Source organism: Microtus pennsylvanicus, chromosome 12 (assembly GCF_037038515.1).
Source record: "Microtus pennsylvanicus isolate mMicPen1 chromosome 12, mMicPen1.hap1, whole genome shotgun sequence".
Classification (NCBI taxonomy): domain Eukaryota; kingdom Metazoa; phylum Chordata; class Mammalia; order Rodentia; family Cricetidae; genus Microtus; species Microtus pennsylvanicus.
The window spans coordinates 22,006,597-22,020,807 of record NC_134590.1 but is presented as its reverse complement, the minus strand read 5'-3'; the positions used below and the strand labels follow the sequence as shown (position 1 = coordinate 22,020,807).

The window sequence follows — 14,211 nt, the reverse complement described above, 5'->3', positions numbered from 1 at the left end:
AAGCCAAAGAAAGATTAAGAGAGGAGAGAGTAGAAATGATGTAAAAACATACATAAATAGTATGAAAAAATACTGAAAAATAAACAAAATTCTAGTACAGATTTTTCCATTTTGCCTTTGATGTATTTCTAAATAATTGTTATTCACATATTGTCTTGAATCAGTATTCTTGTCCCACTTTCCTTGGCATCTCTTAAATGTAGAACATAAGCCACATATTTAAGAAAACAAGTATGAAATATTTCCAGTAGGAGACATGAGACACTTTGAAGTGATAAGCAGTGGTTTTCTGGACATACGGTTTTAGATTGACGTGTACCAGATTCCTTAGGTGACAAGCACCTGTACATTTTATATCAAAATTTTGTATTTAATAAATGTATGTGCATCTTTATGTTTAAAGAAAATATATTTTAAACGCTATAGAGGAATCTTATAGAAAAACAGCACTTATAAAAGTGGCATTGTATAAATTTTAGTACAAATTTTAAAGCATTCACTTCTATCAAAACATGAGGTAGTCAATTCAGGAAAAATAATCAGCCTTTAAAAACTTTAAACATGGTTTCTTCTGAACATGAAACAATGGCCGCAGGTGGAGGAGGATACTTGGGAGCATAATTCAGATGTTGATGCTGGCCTGCTGCAAACCCATTCTCTACTCAGCTCATTGTAATCGGACAATTGTGTTGGTTCCCCAGCCACGCAGAACCTAGTAATCACCCAGAAAATATATTAATTACATTATTGCTTGGCCATATTCCTAGCTAGCTCTTACATCTTAAATTAACCCATTTCTATTAATCTGTGTATTGCCATTAGGCTGTGGCTAACCAGTGCCGGCATGTTACTCCTTTGATAGTTACATGGCATGTCCCTGACTCCACCTTCTATTCCAGCCTGGCTACATTCTGCCATGCCATAGGCCAAAGCAGCTTTTATTTTTAATTAACAAATGGTAATAAAACATATTCATAGCATACAGAGGGGAAACCCAAATCACCTCATCTTCCTGGCTATCAGACCCTCAACTGGTCAGTCTCTGGTAAGCTATAGATCTTACTGAGAATATTTACCTCTGTCGTCTCTGGCTGTATTTATTTTAGAAATGGTTTTGTAAACAGGACCTAGTCATTACCTCTTTGGGTCACTATTCTGAGGAAGGTAGTCTGCTGAGTGCCTTATGATTAAAATTTCCTTCTAATTAAAATGAAGCATAGAAGAGTGCTTTATTTTTATTTTGATATTATTAGTTTATCATCTTGGTTTATATGAAGCATGAAGTATATCCTGTAGGACCATACGTGCAACCATGTAAAACTATCCGTCAGAGCACAGTAAGTTGTGCAGTGGCTTTACAACTGAAGGTGCTTAAACCAATGGTCATTGGTTCAGCAGGGAGAAGAAGGGTCCGACGAGCCTCTCTCTTATTCATGCCTGACTTTTAAAACGCTCTGTCTGAGCAAACCCAATGCAGACAACTGGAGGGGCTGTTAGTTCATGATTACTTGAGTCATGACATGAAGATAGAGTTTCCCAGCCCTTCTCGCTGTCACTCTGTTTTTATGTTCTTTCTGCCCCATCTTCTCTATGTTTCCCGACACTTAAGAGGTGATACATATGTCTTGTTTAGACTAAGTGTTCAGCCGTGTCTTACTCTCAGCACTTATCTAGCAGCCTTGAGTGTCTACTGTCACAGCTATGCACTGCAAAAGGAAGCTTCTCTGATCAAGGCTGAAAAGGAAACATGTGTTGACATAAGCAAAATAAAGAAGCTTTATATTATGCTTAGGAGTTGTTTTTTTATCAGTATGAGTATCGAAATTTGGGGAGGATATGTGCTTATAAATTCAGTTGCCTAAGGAATCTAGAAGCATCATGTCTTGGACGTAGAGTTAAAAGCAGTTGTGAGTCACCCAATATAGGTGCCGGACAGCAAACCCAAGTATTCTTTTTTTTTTTTAATTTTTTATTGAGAAAAAGAAAAAAAAAGTTTCCGCCTCCTCCCAGCCTCCCATTTCCCTTTCCCTCCTCCCACCCTTCTCCCCCTCCCTACACTCCTCTCCCTCTCCCTCTCCAGTCCAAAGAGCAGTCAGGGTTCCCTGCCCTGTGGAAAGTCCAAGGTCCCCCCACCCCTCCGTCCATGTCTAGGAAGGTGAACATCCAAACTGGCTAGGCTCCCACAAAGCCAGAACATGAAGTAGGATCAAAACTCCGTGCCATTGTCCTTGGCTTCTCATCAGCCCTCATTGTCCGCCATGTTCAGAGAGTCCGGTTTTATCTCATGCTTGAACCTAGAGTGGCTCCCAGGAGCCCAAGGTGATGTCCCCAGTTAGTTCCTTGGGCAGCTGAGGATAGGGAACCTGAAATGACCCTATCCTATAGCAATACTGACGAATATCTTGCAAATCACCATAGAACCTTCATTTGGTGATGGATGGAGATAGAGACAGAGACCCACACTGGAGCACCGGACTGAGCTACCAATGTCCCAATGAGGAGCAGAAGGAGGGAGAACATGAGCAAAGAAGTCAGGACCATGAGGGGTGCACCCACCCACTGAGACAGTGGGGCTGATCTATTGGGAAACCCAAGTATTCTTAACTGCAGAGCTATCTCTTTATTCCCCTTCAATTTTTTGTTTGTTTGTTTGGTTGGTTTGGTTTGGTTTGGTTTTTGAGACTGTGTTTCTCTGTAGCTTTGGAGCCCATCCTGGACATTGCTCTGTAGTACAGGCTGGCTTCGATCTCACAGAGATCCACCTGTCTCTGCCTTCAAAATGCTAGGATTAAAGGTGTGCACCACCACCACCACCTCACACCTGTTCAGTTATTTTTAATAGCATCAAAATATATACATGATGCTCGTTTGCTCATGCACATGCGTGTACACACACACCCCACTCTTCGTCATTTTCTGTTCAATCTGTTTTAGCTATTTATTAAACACTGTTATGTAAAAGTTAAAGAAAATTTTCTCGTGGCAATGTGAATTTTCTTTTACAGGTTTTAACAATTCTCTTAATATAGAATACAAATGAAATTTCTTTTTTTATTCTCAATGTACAATTCTGTATCTCTTTGGTTTCTCGTATATAAAGTTTAGTTAAGAAACACTAAATTGATGACTCTATGACATCCTTCATCTTATACCAGGCATGCCACAGAGGACGTTTTATAACTCAGAGAATAAAGCAATATGTTTTTATTGCTCTCATGAAATACCATGCAGATTGCTATGAATTAGGAATAAAAAATAAGATAACACAAGTAATTCAAGAAAATATATTTAGCTGTTAATGTCTTTCTCAATGAACACATGGGAAAATGGTCATGCCACCCGCTGAAGTGAAATATAGGCATATAAAATAGATATTGACATGATTTTTTATACGGATTTCCTGAGTGTATTTACAAACCATATAGTACAAAAATATTATATGAATGTATCAACATACTATATAATATAGAAAGGATATATGAAATAAATTAGCATGTCATATGGTAATAGAGATTATATATTAGGATTCTATGTGATAAAGGTGTTTCTGTGAATGATTGCCCCTTCACATTTAGAAAATAGTGGAATCACTATGCACTGCACTTGGAGATAATGAATTCAAGCAGACACTTCAATTTGTTTGGCTCATCCTACATACAAGTGAAGGAGATTCGGCTTCCAAATGTGGCCATATGTAGATGGTAATAAAGTAAAGCAGATTCAGTTCCATCTATTTTCAATTGAAAACATTCATACTTCCAGCCAGCCACTATTATAGATTTCAATGGTGGAAAGATTATAACTTAGAAGTCACTGTTACACTTGGTACATCATTACAGGACTAAAATTCTTTTCTAAGCAATGTATGTGGATTTGTTCATTTTAAAGCCCAAATTCCAGGGCTCTACGAATGTGAATCTGAAAGAAACAGAGCATAGAAAGGAGGTTGTCTATGTCTGAGGTGTGGCAGTTAGAGACACATGCTGATCAAGGATGTTAAGTTTTAGAAACACAGGATGCAGGCATGCTGGAGATCAAGTTGCAGAATGATGGCCTTAGGTAGCCTCTTCTGGAGTTTGCAATGAGAGTAGACCTCTATTTCTTCAACGAAACAAACGTGTCTCTGTTAGATGACCATATATTAATAAGCCTGATATATGGGGGAGTAATTTTATGACGTCTATAGACATTAAAATATAACTGTATATTCTAAATGTATACGCTTCATTTGTTGATAAACTAGTAAAATGAGATCAACTAAAAGTAAGACAACACAGGATATATGTGAATATTTCTAAGTTTAGATTATCAGAAGAAAGGATTTATTCTGAAAATCTTGGATTCATTCTAGAGTATGTTAAAGAAAGTAGTTTGCATGCAAGCAAAGACTTGTCATATACTTGGAAGTTTTGCTTTGCTTTTTTGTTTGTTTTTTTGATATTCATTTACAGGTTAAACAGCCTTTACTTACAATTTTAGTTACCTTTGTATCTTCATGTACATCTATGATGAGCTTGTAGCTGATGAAACAGTACATTTACCTTAAACAGTCACATTTACCTTAATATTAAGATACAGGAGCCTGGTCAAGAAAACAAGTGTCATAGCTAGAGGGAAGACCATTAGGATTTGTAAACTCTTTGGGTTAAGTGCTGGGATTAATATGATCTTTTTACTTGAATTAATCTCTGCTCCATAACATAAAATGTATTTTCAGCTTGAGCCATTCAGTAATCACTCCATCTTAATTTGGGACTAAATAAAATCCTCATTAAACCTGAGAAATATTAGCTTCAAGTAGATACATGTTTACTCTAAATCGAGCTGAATCCTGTACTTTCATTTTCCTGTATGTGTCCAGGTGCTAGGAGTCTTTGAGGTTTGATTGCATCAGGGAATGAAGCCTTTAAGAAGGTGATAGGAAAACCTATCCCTAAATTAGGGCTAAAGCTTTCTTCCACATCTGAAATAAGTAAGCAAGAACATAAAGCAGAATGGTCAGTGTGGCCATCCCATACATTCCAATATTATGGGTTTGCAAACCTATTAACCATAGTTTACTTATCGATAAATTCCTGAACTTAGGAAGTTTCTAACTAAAAGGTACAGTATTGAGGCCATTGTGAGCTAGACTCTTTTTTTTAGAGGAAATTGAATTTAAGTATATGTATTTTTTACCTCAAGGATAAATCAGCCCAAATCAGTTTAATCCATTTACTATGCAAGTGCCCAAGCTTGCATTTCTGTGTGCTTTCATTCCCTCAGAAATATAAAGCTACTCTTTTGAAATGCGTAATACTGACTTAAATGACATCAAATCTGTGAGATGGTGTCAACATTAGGGGGAATAAAAGAAACTTGGAGAATCCGTTCTTTTTAATTCTTTCACATATGTGGTTAATGCCAAATATGCTAAATAAATGCATTTCTATATTTAAGTGTTTAGTTTATTTTACATTTATCTATGTGTATATGCTTACATATGTGTGGGTGCATATGCCAAGGTATTGCAGAAATGGATTTTCTCCCTCTACCTGATGAATGTGAAGTATCAAAATCAATTTATCAGGCTTGATTGACATCAAACAACGTAACCAGCTGAACCAATCCATTGATCCTCAAATACTAAGTTTTTACTAAATTCTTAAGGATAGAAGAGGGTTTTATGTATAATGTCTAACTCATTTAAAATAAATTTTATTACATCCATGGCATTTGTTTTACAACTAAGAAATATTTTGTTATATGCTGTTAAATGTAGTTTTTGAAATGGGAGTGGGTCTTTCCTCTTAAGTAATCTTCTCCAGTATTCACATTGCCAATGTCCTCTGCATGACTTTGTATTGCTTCAGCAGTATTTAACTGCTCTCTTAGAATTATGTCCTATTTGAGCAAATGTAAGTTACTATAAACAAAATACACAAATAGATGCTTATGTTTTAATTTTTAAAGCACACTGAATGTACTCCATTAATAAACCTGAAGTCCTAAGTCAGCAAAAATATTTTTTAATTCTACATAACTGAAAGTAAAATGATGTCAGTGTTGGTGTTCATGATGATTTAATCTTGTATAAATTTACTATTTCTTTATTTCTTTTGATTTCAGATGCAATAACAGAACCCAGTGTGCTGTGGTGGCAGGTCCTGATGTTTTTCCAGACCCATGTCCGGGAACTTATAAATACCTTGAAGTGCAGTATGAATGTGTCCCTTATAGTATGTATACTCCTATACTTCTTTTAACAAGATATTAATTACTCTTTAATTTGCATGTACTGACATTCTCTGGGAGGGCATAAAATAATCACATCAATGTGAAGAAGGCAACAGATGTGGTCTTAGACTTCTTCCACATCGTCTGTCCATAGAGCATCTAATTTTGATGCTATATTTCGGTAATGAATACCTGTATTTGCAATGCTTCTGATGCGAGAACACACAATGCATAGATAATCAAAGAGGGGGTAGTATGTCCATGCTGAATTTCTCCAAGCTTCAGCAGATATAAATTGATGGTAAATTTTATATATTTATGTGCATAATAACCTCAAAACTGATTTCTTTCAGTGTGATTAAAGTAATTATATATAAGGTTTATGTATGTACTGTCAACCTTTTGAAAATCTGATGCATATCCATTTACAGGGTATAGACTGGAGAGTCACAGGAGGCCATGAATTAAGAACACTTCAGAGTGTGTTTTATACACTCCCAGGAGTATGTCTGCAGCCTTTAGATCAGCCATGATATAGAGGAGCAATGTGTTTTTTTTTCTTCAGGATTAATGAAGAATGAAATAATCTAAAATGGAGCATTTTCTGAGTTCTTATCCCAAAGGAAGATTCACCATCACAAAAGATTTTTTTTTTCTTACTAGTTAATTATTCATAGGATTTTGTAGTGAAAATCACACAGGAAATCCTGTAGTCTCATATTAGATATTCAGCTCATCCCAGAGATAGAGAACACCTGGGATCATAAACAAATCCCAGGTTCCAACTTCCTTTGATGTCTCAGAAGGAGAAAACTATCTGGGGATCAGCAGGTTTCCCGTGCCAAGAGACAGCTCTGAGCTTGCTCATCCGTGCTTATTTCGAGAAACAGCACATGACTCATGAGCTGGAAGTGCGCACGCTTCAAAAATAGAGAGAATTTTGGCTAACAAGAAATGAATTATAATTTAAAAGTAATAATGAAGCAAGATAAAATTTCATTTTGAGTCATGATAGCATGACGGAATAGTGAGAAATCAGCGCATTTCATGTACTTGTATATTTTGTTCTGAAAACTGTGTTTAAGTATATAGATTCAATTTTTACTCTCAGTTGTGTTTTAGATATTATTGTCTCTACAGGGGCCTCTGTAAAAAGTATAAAGCTCCCAGTGGCCGTTTTTTGTTGACCAATGATATTTTAAGAAATGAAATGCATACATCATCTTCAAACTGAGACAGTTCCACGTTGTATGCATAATGAGATCTTTGTGAAATATGCCAAATGCGTTTCTAGAAAGGCATTTTATGAAAAAAATGTACAATAGACAAGACTTCATTTCTAAAATAGTTCTCAAAAACCTACATTAATATTCTAATTTTCATATTTTGAAACATGAAAGCAGAGATAAATTGTCAGATTATGGATATTTCTTTTTTAAAAAAAAAATGAAACAGTTCACAGCTGTCTCTTCAGTTCCTGTATGTCTCCAGCTCTGTTTGAGGATCACAACTCAAAAAGATTCTGCCAGATCCATTCTGAAATGTCCTCTGCAGAAATCACTTCAATATAAATAAGAAGTTGCTCACACTCTTTGCATAAAAGGATGTGCTTTTAAACATATGTCTTTTCTCTCAGAAATATCCAATGATGGAAAACATGATTTTTAAATATCTATATTTGAAGTTTCTGATAATCATAAAATTTTCTGGATGTCTTAAAAATATTTCTCAGTATGTTATTAATCTGGTTGTTTTCTTTAATAAAAAATCACAAGTTGGGCATACCTGCTATCTACTTTAAACTATATGAATTTGTTGTGTGTATCTGAATTGTGTTTAAATTATCTTAATATATTTGTTCTAAAGAATTATGCAGAGAAAACAAGCTTCAGGTGCAGACATCAAAAAAAAAGAATTATTCAGAGCTGAAATGCATTTAATAAACTTAATATTATTTTAGAAAAAAATCACTCAAGGCAGAAACTGGGTCTGGGATACTGCTTAGTTCATTGACTGCCGAGAATGTACTAAGCCATGAGTTCCCTAGATTATCATAAAATATGCATGTTGGTCTATATATGATATGCAAACAGTGAGCAGAAGGAAACAGGGAAATATGAAGTTCAAGGTGATCCTTAAGTATATTGCAAGTTTAGGACCAGTCTAAGATACATGAACCCATCTTTCAAGAAAAGTGTCTAAATCATGAACCAGCCCATGCATCAAAGCTTGTTGGCAATTCTTTAACTGGATGATGAGATTAAGACATCATAGATTTATAATATATTCTGATTACTTTAAAAGTAGCTGACTTCTCAGGCATATAAGCATGAATTTGTTCTATTTTTCCCCATAGACCTTCTAGGATATATTAATAAATCCTAATCTAGATCCATACCCAACTCTTTATCTGAAACATGAAATGCATGTTTTTCCGAGTGCTGAAAATAAGTCACTTTCTAAGATTATTGATGTCATCTCATGTCATTATTCCCATGGGTTAAAGGTTTACATGTTTAACATCTTGGCTCTCATAGCCATCTTCCTAGGAATTATAAACCACCATTTTACTGCAAAGGAACCTTATGTTCAGCATGTTAGATACATCCTGGCATGGAATGGAACTAGAGAATATCATAACTAAGGCATTATCTGCCTCCAATACCACTCTCAAGGAGCTGTGATATTTAGCCTCATAGATTTTTTGGTTGTTCCCCCCCAAGTTATTTGATGCTCATTTCTTTCTACTCAGTAATATTCCGTAACTACCAGGTAGTGCAAACGGTGTTTCCCAGATCCAATCCTGGCTTCCTAACCTCTTAACTATTTCTTAAACAGTTTGAATCCCTAGAAGTCACGAAACTACTACAAGCTTGTTTTTCCAAACACTTCCTAAAACTCTAAAATATAAACAAGTCTGTAACTTTTAATGAGCTTCTTCTCTATAGTAGGTTAAGAAGTTTTTTTCTTATCTTTTTTTGGGGGGTTGTTTGTATCAAAACTGAAATTTACTGAGATTTAGTGTTGGGGAAATGAAATTTACAGTTCATTCTTTGACATTTTCATTCAACAGGTAAACAATTTCTGTAATGCCATAAGCTAAACAAATGGATAGTACCAGTTCCATTCTAAATGTAAGACCATGAACTGGGAACTGTGAGGATAGCCCAGTCTGTAGAATGCTTGACTTCTAAACCTGAGGGCCTGAGTTCAATCTGCCTGCAACCAGGCACAAGGAGGTAGGCAGATCCCTGGAATTCTTGTGTCTAGACTTTGAAGAAAGTTCTGGACTAAGGAGGCAACCTGTCATAGGCTTTACACAGATTTCTTCAAATTTACTCAGTGACATTCACATAATTGTCGGTCACCTAATAATGCATTTATCAGGAGGTATCGTTAGTAATTGATGAACATAGTAAAACTGGACACATTAATGATGTTAGTTAGTTTTCCATTTATGTGATAAAGACCATCATTAAAAGCAACTTAGAGACGAATGTATTTATAACATTTTTTTTATTAAAAATTTCTGCCTCCTCCCCTCCTCCACCTCCCATTTCCCTTACCCTCCTCTGTCCCCCTCTCCCTCCCTCTCCAGCCCAAAGAGCAATCAGGGTTCCCTGCTCTGTGGGAAGTCCAAGGTCCTCCCCCCTCCATCCAGGTCTAGGAAGGTGAGCATCCAAACAGCCTAGCCCCCCTCCCCCAAAGCAGTACATGCAGTAGGATCAAAACCCAGTGCCATTATTTATAACATTTTTGTGGCTTAGAGTCCTTAATGAAGGGAAGTCAGGACAGGAATTCAGGGCAGGCACCTGGAGCCAGGAACTAAAGAAGCCCTGGAGGAGTACTGCTAACTGGCTTATTCTCTGACTGGCCAGCCTGCTTTCTTATATCATCCAGGACCAACTGCCCATGAGCAGCATTGTCCATAGGGGTCCTGGACCTTCCCACATCAATGGTTAATCTAGAAAGTGTCCTACAAACTTCCCTATGAAATCTGAGGGAGGCATTTGGTCAACTGAAGCTTCTCCATCTCATGTCAAATTAACAAAAACTAACAGAAACCCTGTATGTAATTCACAAGCAACATTGAGTTTTTTTTAACATTTATGTACTCATTTGGGTTTTTTCTGTGTGTGTGTGTGTGTGTGTGTGTGTGTGTGTGTGTGTGTGTACTCACATGCACACAACAGTGCATGTGTGAAGATCGTCTTCCACCATGTGCACCCCAGGGATTAAAGTCAGGTAGTCTGGTGTAGCAGCAGGCAGCCAGATTCATTGAGTGGTCCCGCTAATCCTGCAATATTGATTTTTCTTTCTCAAAAGATTTATTTTCATTTATGTCCATGTGGGTGTATGTTACATGTGTGAGTGTGACTGTGGAGGTCGGAGGAAGATGCTAGGTGCTTTGAAGCTGAGGTGACAGACAGTTGTGAGCCAGCTGATTTGGGAACTGACCTTATTTCTTCTGGACGAGCCACAATGGAATCGACTTTATAGTACCCAATACTGGTTTTTATAGAGAGATAATTTTCATGGTTAGCAGAATTATATAAGAAAGCTTATTAATGATAATAAAGCATATTAGAGGTAATGTAGACTGAAATTCAGCTTTGTCTATTGTATTACTTAAGAGAAGTAAACTAACCAAGGAATGCTTACAAAACTGACGATCAGGCTCTGGCCATAATCAGTGCCAGAACAACTTATATTTTTTAACAGACTTGTAGGACTCGATGAATAGATATAGTTGAACGATAATCTTACATAAAATCTTAGCCTAATTAATCTGGTATCACTCGCTTTTGAAGATGCCCTGGGGGGGGGTGGTCAATGACTGCACTGACCTAGTACGATTGCTGCTTCGGGACCTGTGTACTCTTTTTTCTCAACTTCCACTAAAGTTATATTTAACCTTTACTAAATCCTCTTAACTCGTTCTGTCTTTTCTTGTCTATGTTCACAGGTTCCCTGTTTCTAATGAAATTTGGGGCAGGTGAATCAATACCTTTCCCTGTTCTTGTCACACCTTCCTTAGTTCCATTGTGGCTTTTATAGTATCTCTGTCCTCTTTTAAAGTCCGGTTTTCCTCCTTAGCAGGTATTTTTCCCCCCAGGAAATGACCCAAATACTCAGAGGGTTAAACCTCGCCATTTACCAACACCTCATTTTTGATCTTCTCTCTCCCTTCTCCTCCAGCTCCCACCCATTCTGACCTGAATGCAAGTTGTAATTGTGGCATCTTCCAGTAGAACTGCCTTTATTTAGCCAAGTTATAGGACCACTTTTGTCAGGGAGAAAACAATAAAACAATGTACCTCCTACTCTGAGTGTTCTGAGGAGAGAATCTTTCCTTTGCATTCTGCCAACAAATCGAGTTTCTCCCAAGGCGTACAATCTCATACCTATTACCCATCAGAGGTGTTTGTCTATCCTCACAATCCCATTTTCCTCCTTAGCTCTTTGTTTCGGCCTTTCAAAAATATCAAGCACACATTATATATTCTTGCAGTCTCTTGCAGTGTTTCTGTTAAGAAATTATCGGAGGAAATATGTAATTTGGAGAACTCCTACACAAGGGTGTTTGATTAGAGCAGTCCATAGATCTTAGGACTTTCCCCGTTTTCACATTAGACATCCTAATATGAATGTGGCTAATGTCCTCATGAAATAACATGAATAATAATAGTTATTATTATAAAAATCATTATCAATAAATAATTTTTAGTGTTGTGTCTTTAACAGAAAGAAAAATGCATTATACTTTTAGCAACAAAGTTCCAACTTTTTATACTCAAGTAATTGAACACATTTATGTAATTAAATATTTCTGGCAAGTAAAGTTTAAATTCACACATATTTTAATATATACATACTCTGGTTTTTAGTATTTTATTAAGTAATTTCATATTTCTTAACTTACTATACTGAAATTAGCTATTTATAATTTTTGAAAGAGTAAGAAATATTGAGACCTATCCTAGTTTTCAATTTCTTTTGAGACACATAGTAGATATTCATAAATACGCACTGAATAATTGAAAAGCAAATGAGGCCAAATGACTCCTCAGAAAGCATTTTTAGCAGAATAAACACAAGAAGCCCTTGTCTATCAATAAAACCTTATTCATTTAAATGAAGGATTTTAAATAAAATAGGTATATATAAATATTAGTTTCGCAGAACAGATTGGTGAATAGCAATTACCCTTTCTTCCCTCCCTTCCTTATTGTCACTAGCTGGAGCTTTTTTCTACCATGAAGAATTTCTGTTAGTTTCTTATACATAACAATAATCTACAAAGATTTTGAAGATTAATCAGTGATTATAATTAAAGTTTACATGTCAAATTTATAAAGCATCTATGGAAATCCTGACACTACTTAAAACAAGAGCTGCTGGATAATATCTCTTCTACATCCTTTTCCTAAACTGCCTCTCTTACCTCTGTCTGGGTGCTTCATATGTGCGTGGAAGTTGTGCCAAAATAGATCTTACTATTTGCTTGGGAGATGTCCCATTTTTACTATCTTCCCCTTCTTGAAAATGCAGCACATACCAGATATTTAGATAAACACTGGGAATGCTTAATTTAGAAAAACAAAAGAAAATGTTTGTTTCCCAAAGGGGGTGCTTAAGTGAAGATTCTGGGCTCTATCCTCAATACCAAGAAGAAAAAGGAAGAAAAATAAAATAAAATTTTGTCCTTGAGGGAGTTTAGGCTAATGATGCCAAGGTTCCCTAACAAAGTTCATAGTTCATCAAGGAAATTAAGCACTAGAAACACAATCAAATTATTCCTTTAATTATTGTGTATATGTGTGCATCTTAAAGCATGCTGCTGCCGACACATGGAGGTCGCCATTTGAGAACAGTTTTCTCTTTCTACTTAACGAATCCCAGGGGTCAAGCTCATGTCATCAGACTTTGTAGTCGACACCTTTAGCTGCTGTGCTATCTTGTCAGCTCCCAAATTAAGAATTTAGTATTCTGCTGCAAAGGGGCTGATGGCTTAGTCACCCAGCATAGGTGTCTTCTGGCAAGCTTTTCTAGAGAAGACCCTAAGAGGTAAACCTAACAGAATGACTATAGATGACAGATATAAAATACAGGACCAGGTAAAATATAAAAGAAGATGAAGCCAGAGATGGACAAAGTGGAAATCATAGACATTTGCTATGGTTCCAGTGTGTGTGTGTGTGTGTGTGTGTGTGTGTGTGTATCTCCTTATACATTATCTTCCATGCAATGACTGAATATGATTCTACATGTTTTATAGATAAAAGTCTTTCTAATTAATTCTCTTTAAGACTATTAATAATAGATCCAGCAAAAAGACCCAAGAAAAATTAGTTGTTAGTGAAACCAACTTCTCTACATCACATGTATTGCATTTGCATATGGCAACAAAATAGCAAATAAGCGGAACCAGTGGCTGTGAATATGAGTTAGATTAGTGAGTGAATGTGTGTTTACATTTCAAATTTGCTTTCTCTTTAAAAAGACCAAATTCCTCCCAGTAACTACTTAAATATTTGAATTAAAAAAATAATATAGACTTCTAACTCTACTGGATCTTTATTAATTGAACCTAGTTTTTCTTAGTATTTAAAATTTTGTTATTTTGAGATATTGTTCAACATCCAAATGCTGCCAGTAATGTGAATGTGACTAGTTTCTAGCTTCCAAGAAGAACCTATAATCTAGCCATCATTCCGTCATCCTCCAAGTAATCAGATCAATTTAGAATCAAAGACTCGGAAGGAAACTCAATATGGTTTAGTCTTTTATAGGACACATCACAAATGTATTTGCTTTTCACTAAGCTTTGCTACTTCCGCTAGAACAGAAAGTAATGTAAAGTAAAGGAGCAAGTGACATGGAAGGCTGCTTCCAAGTAAACATCTATGGCAAATGCATATTTATAATTTTACATTCCTCCCACATTTTTCCTGAGTATGCCTTGCCAGGCTCTCCCATTCACTGTGTGGGGGG

At 36.2% G+C, this 14,211-nt stretch overlaps 1 protein-coding gene across 27 annotated transcripts in view; it reads left to right on the top strand.

Moving 5' to 3' along the window:
* The window catches only part of Adgrl3 (adhesion G protein-coupled receptor L3), a 734,954-nt gene that overhangs the window by 389,877 nt on the left and 330,866 nt on the right, over positions 1 to 14,211 (top strand). For all 27 annotated transcript variants that reach the window (XM_075942857.1, XM_075942861.1, XM_075942854.1 and 24 more), the window contains one exon: positions 6,109 to 6,218. In XM_075942857.1, coding sequence (XP_075798972.1) covers positions 6,109 to 6,218 — 110 coding nt within the window. The remainder of the gene's footprint in view (positions 1 to 6,108; positions 6,219 to 14,211) is intronic.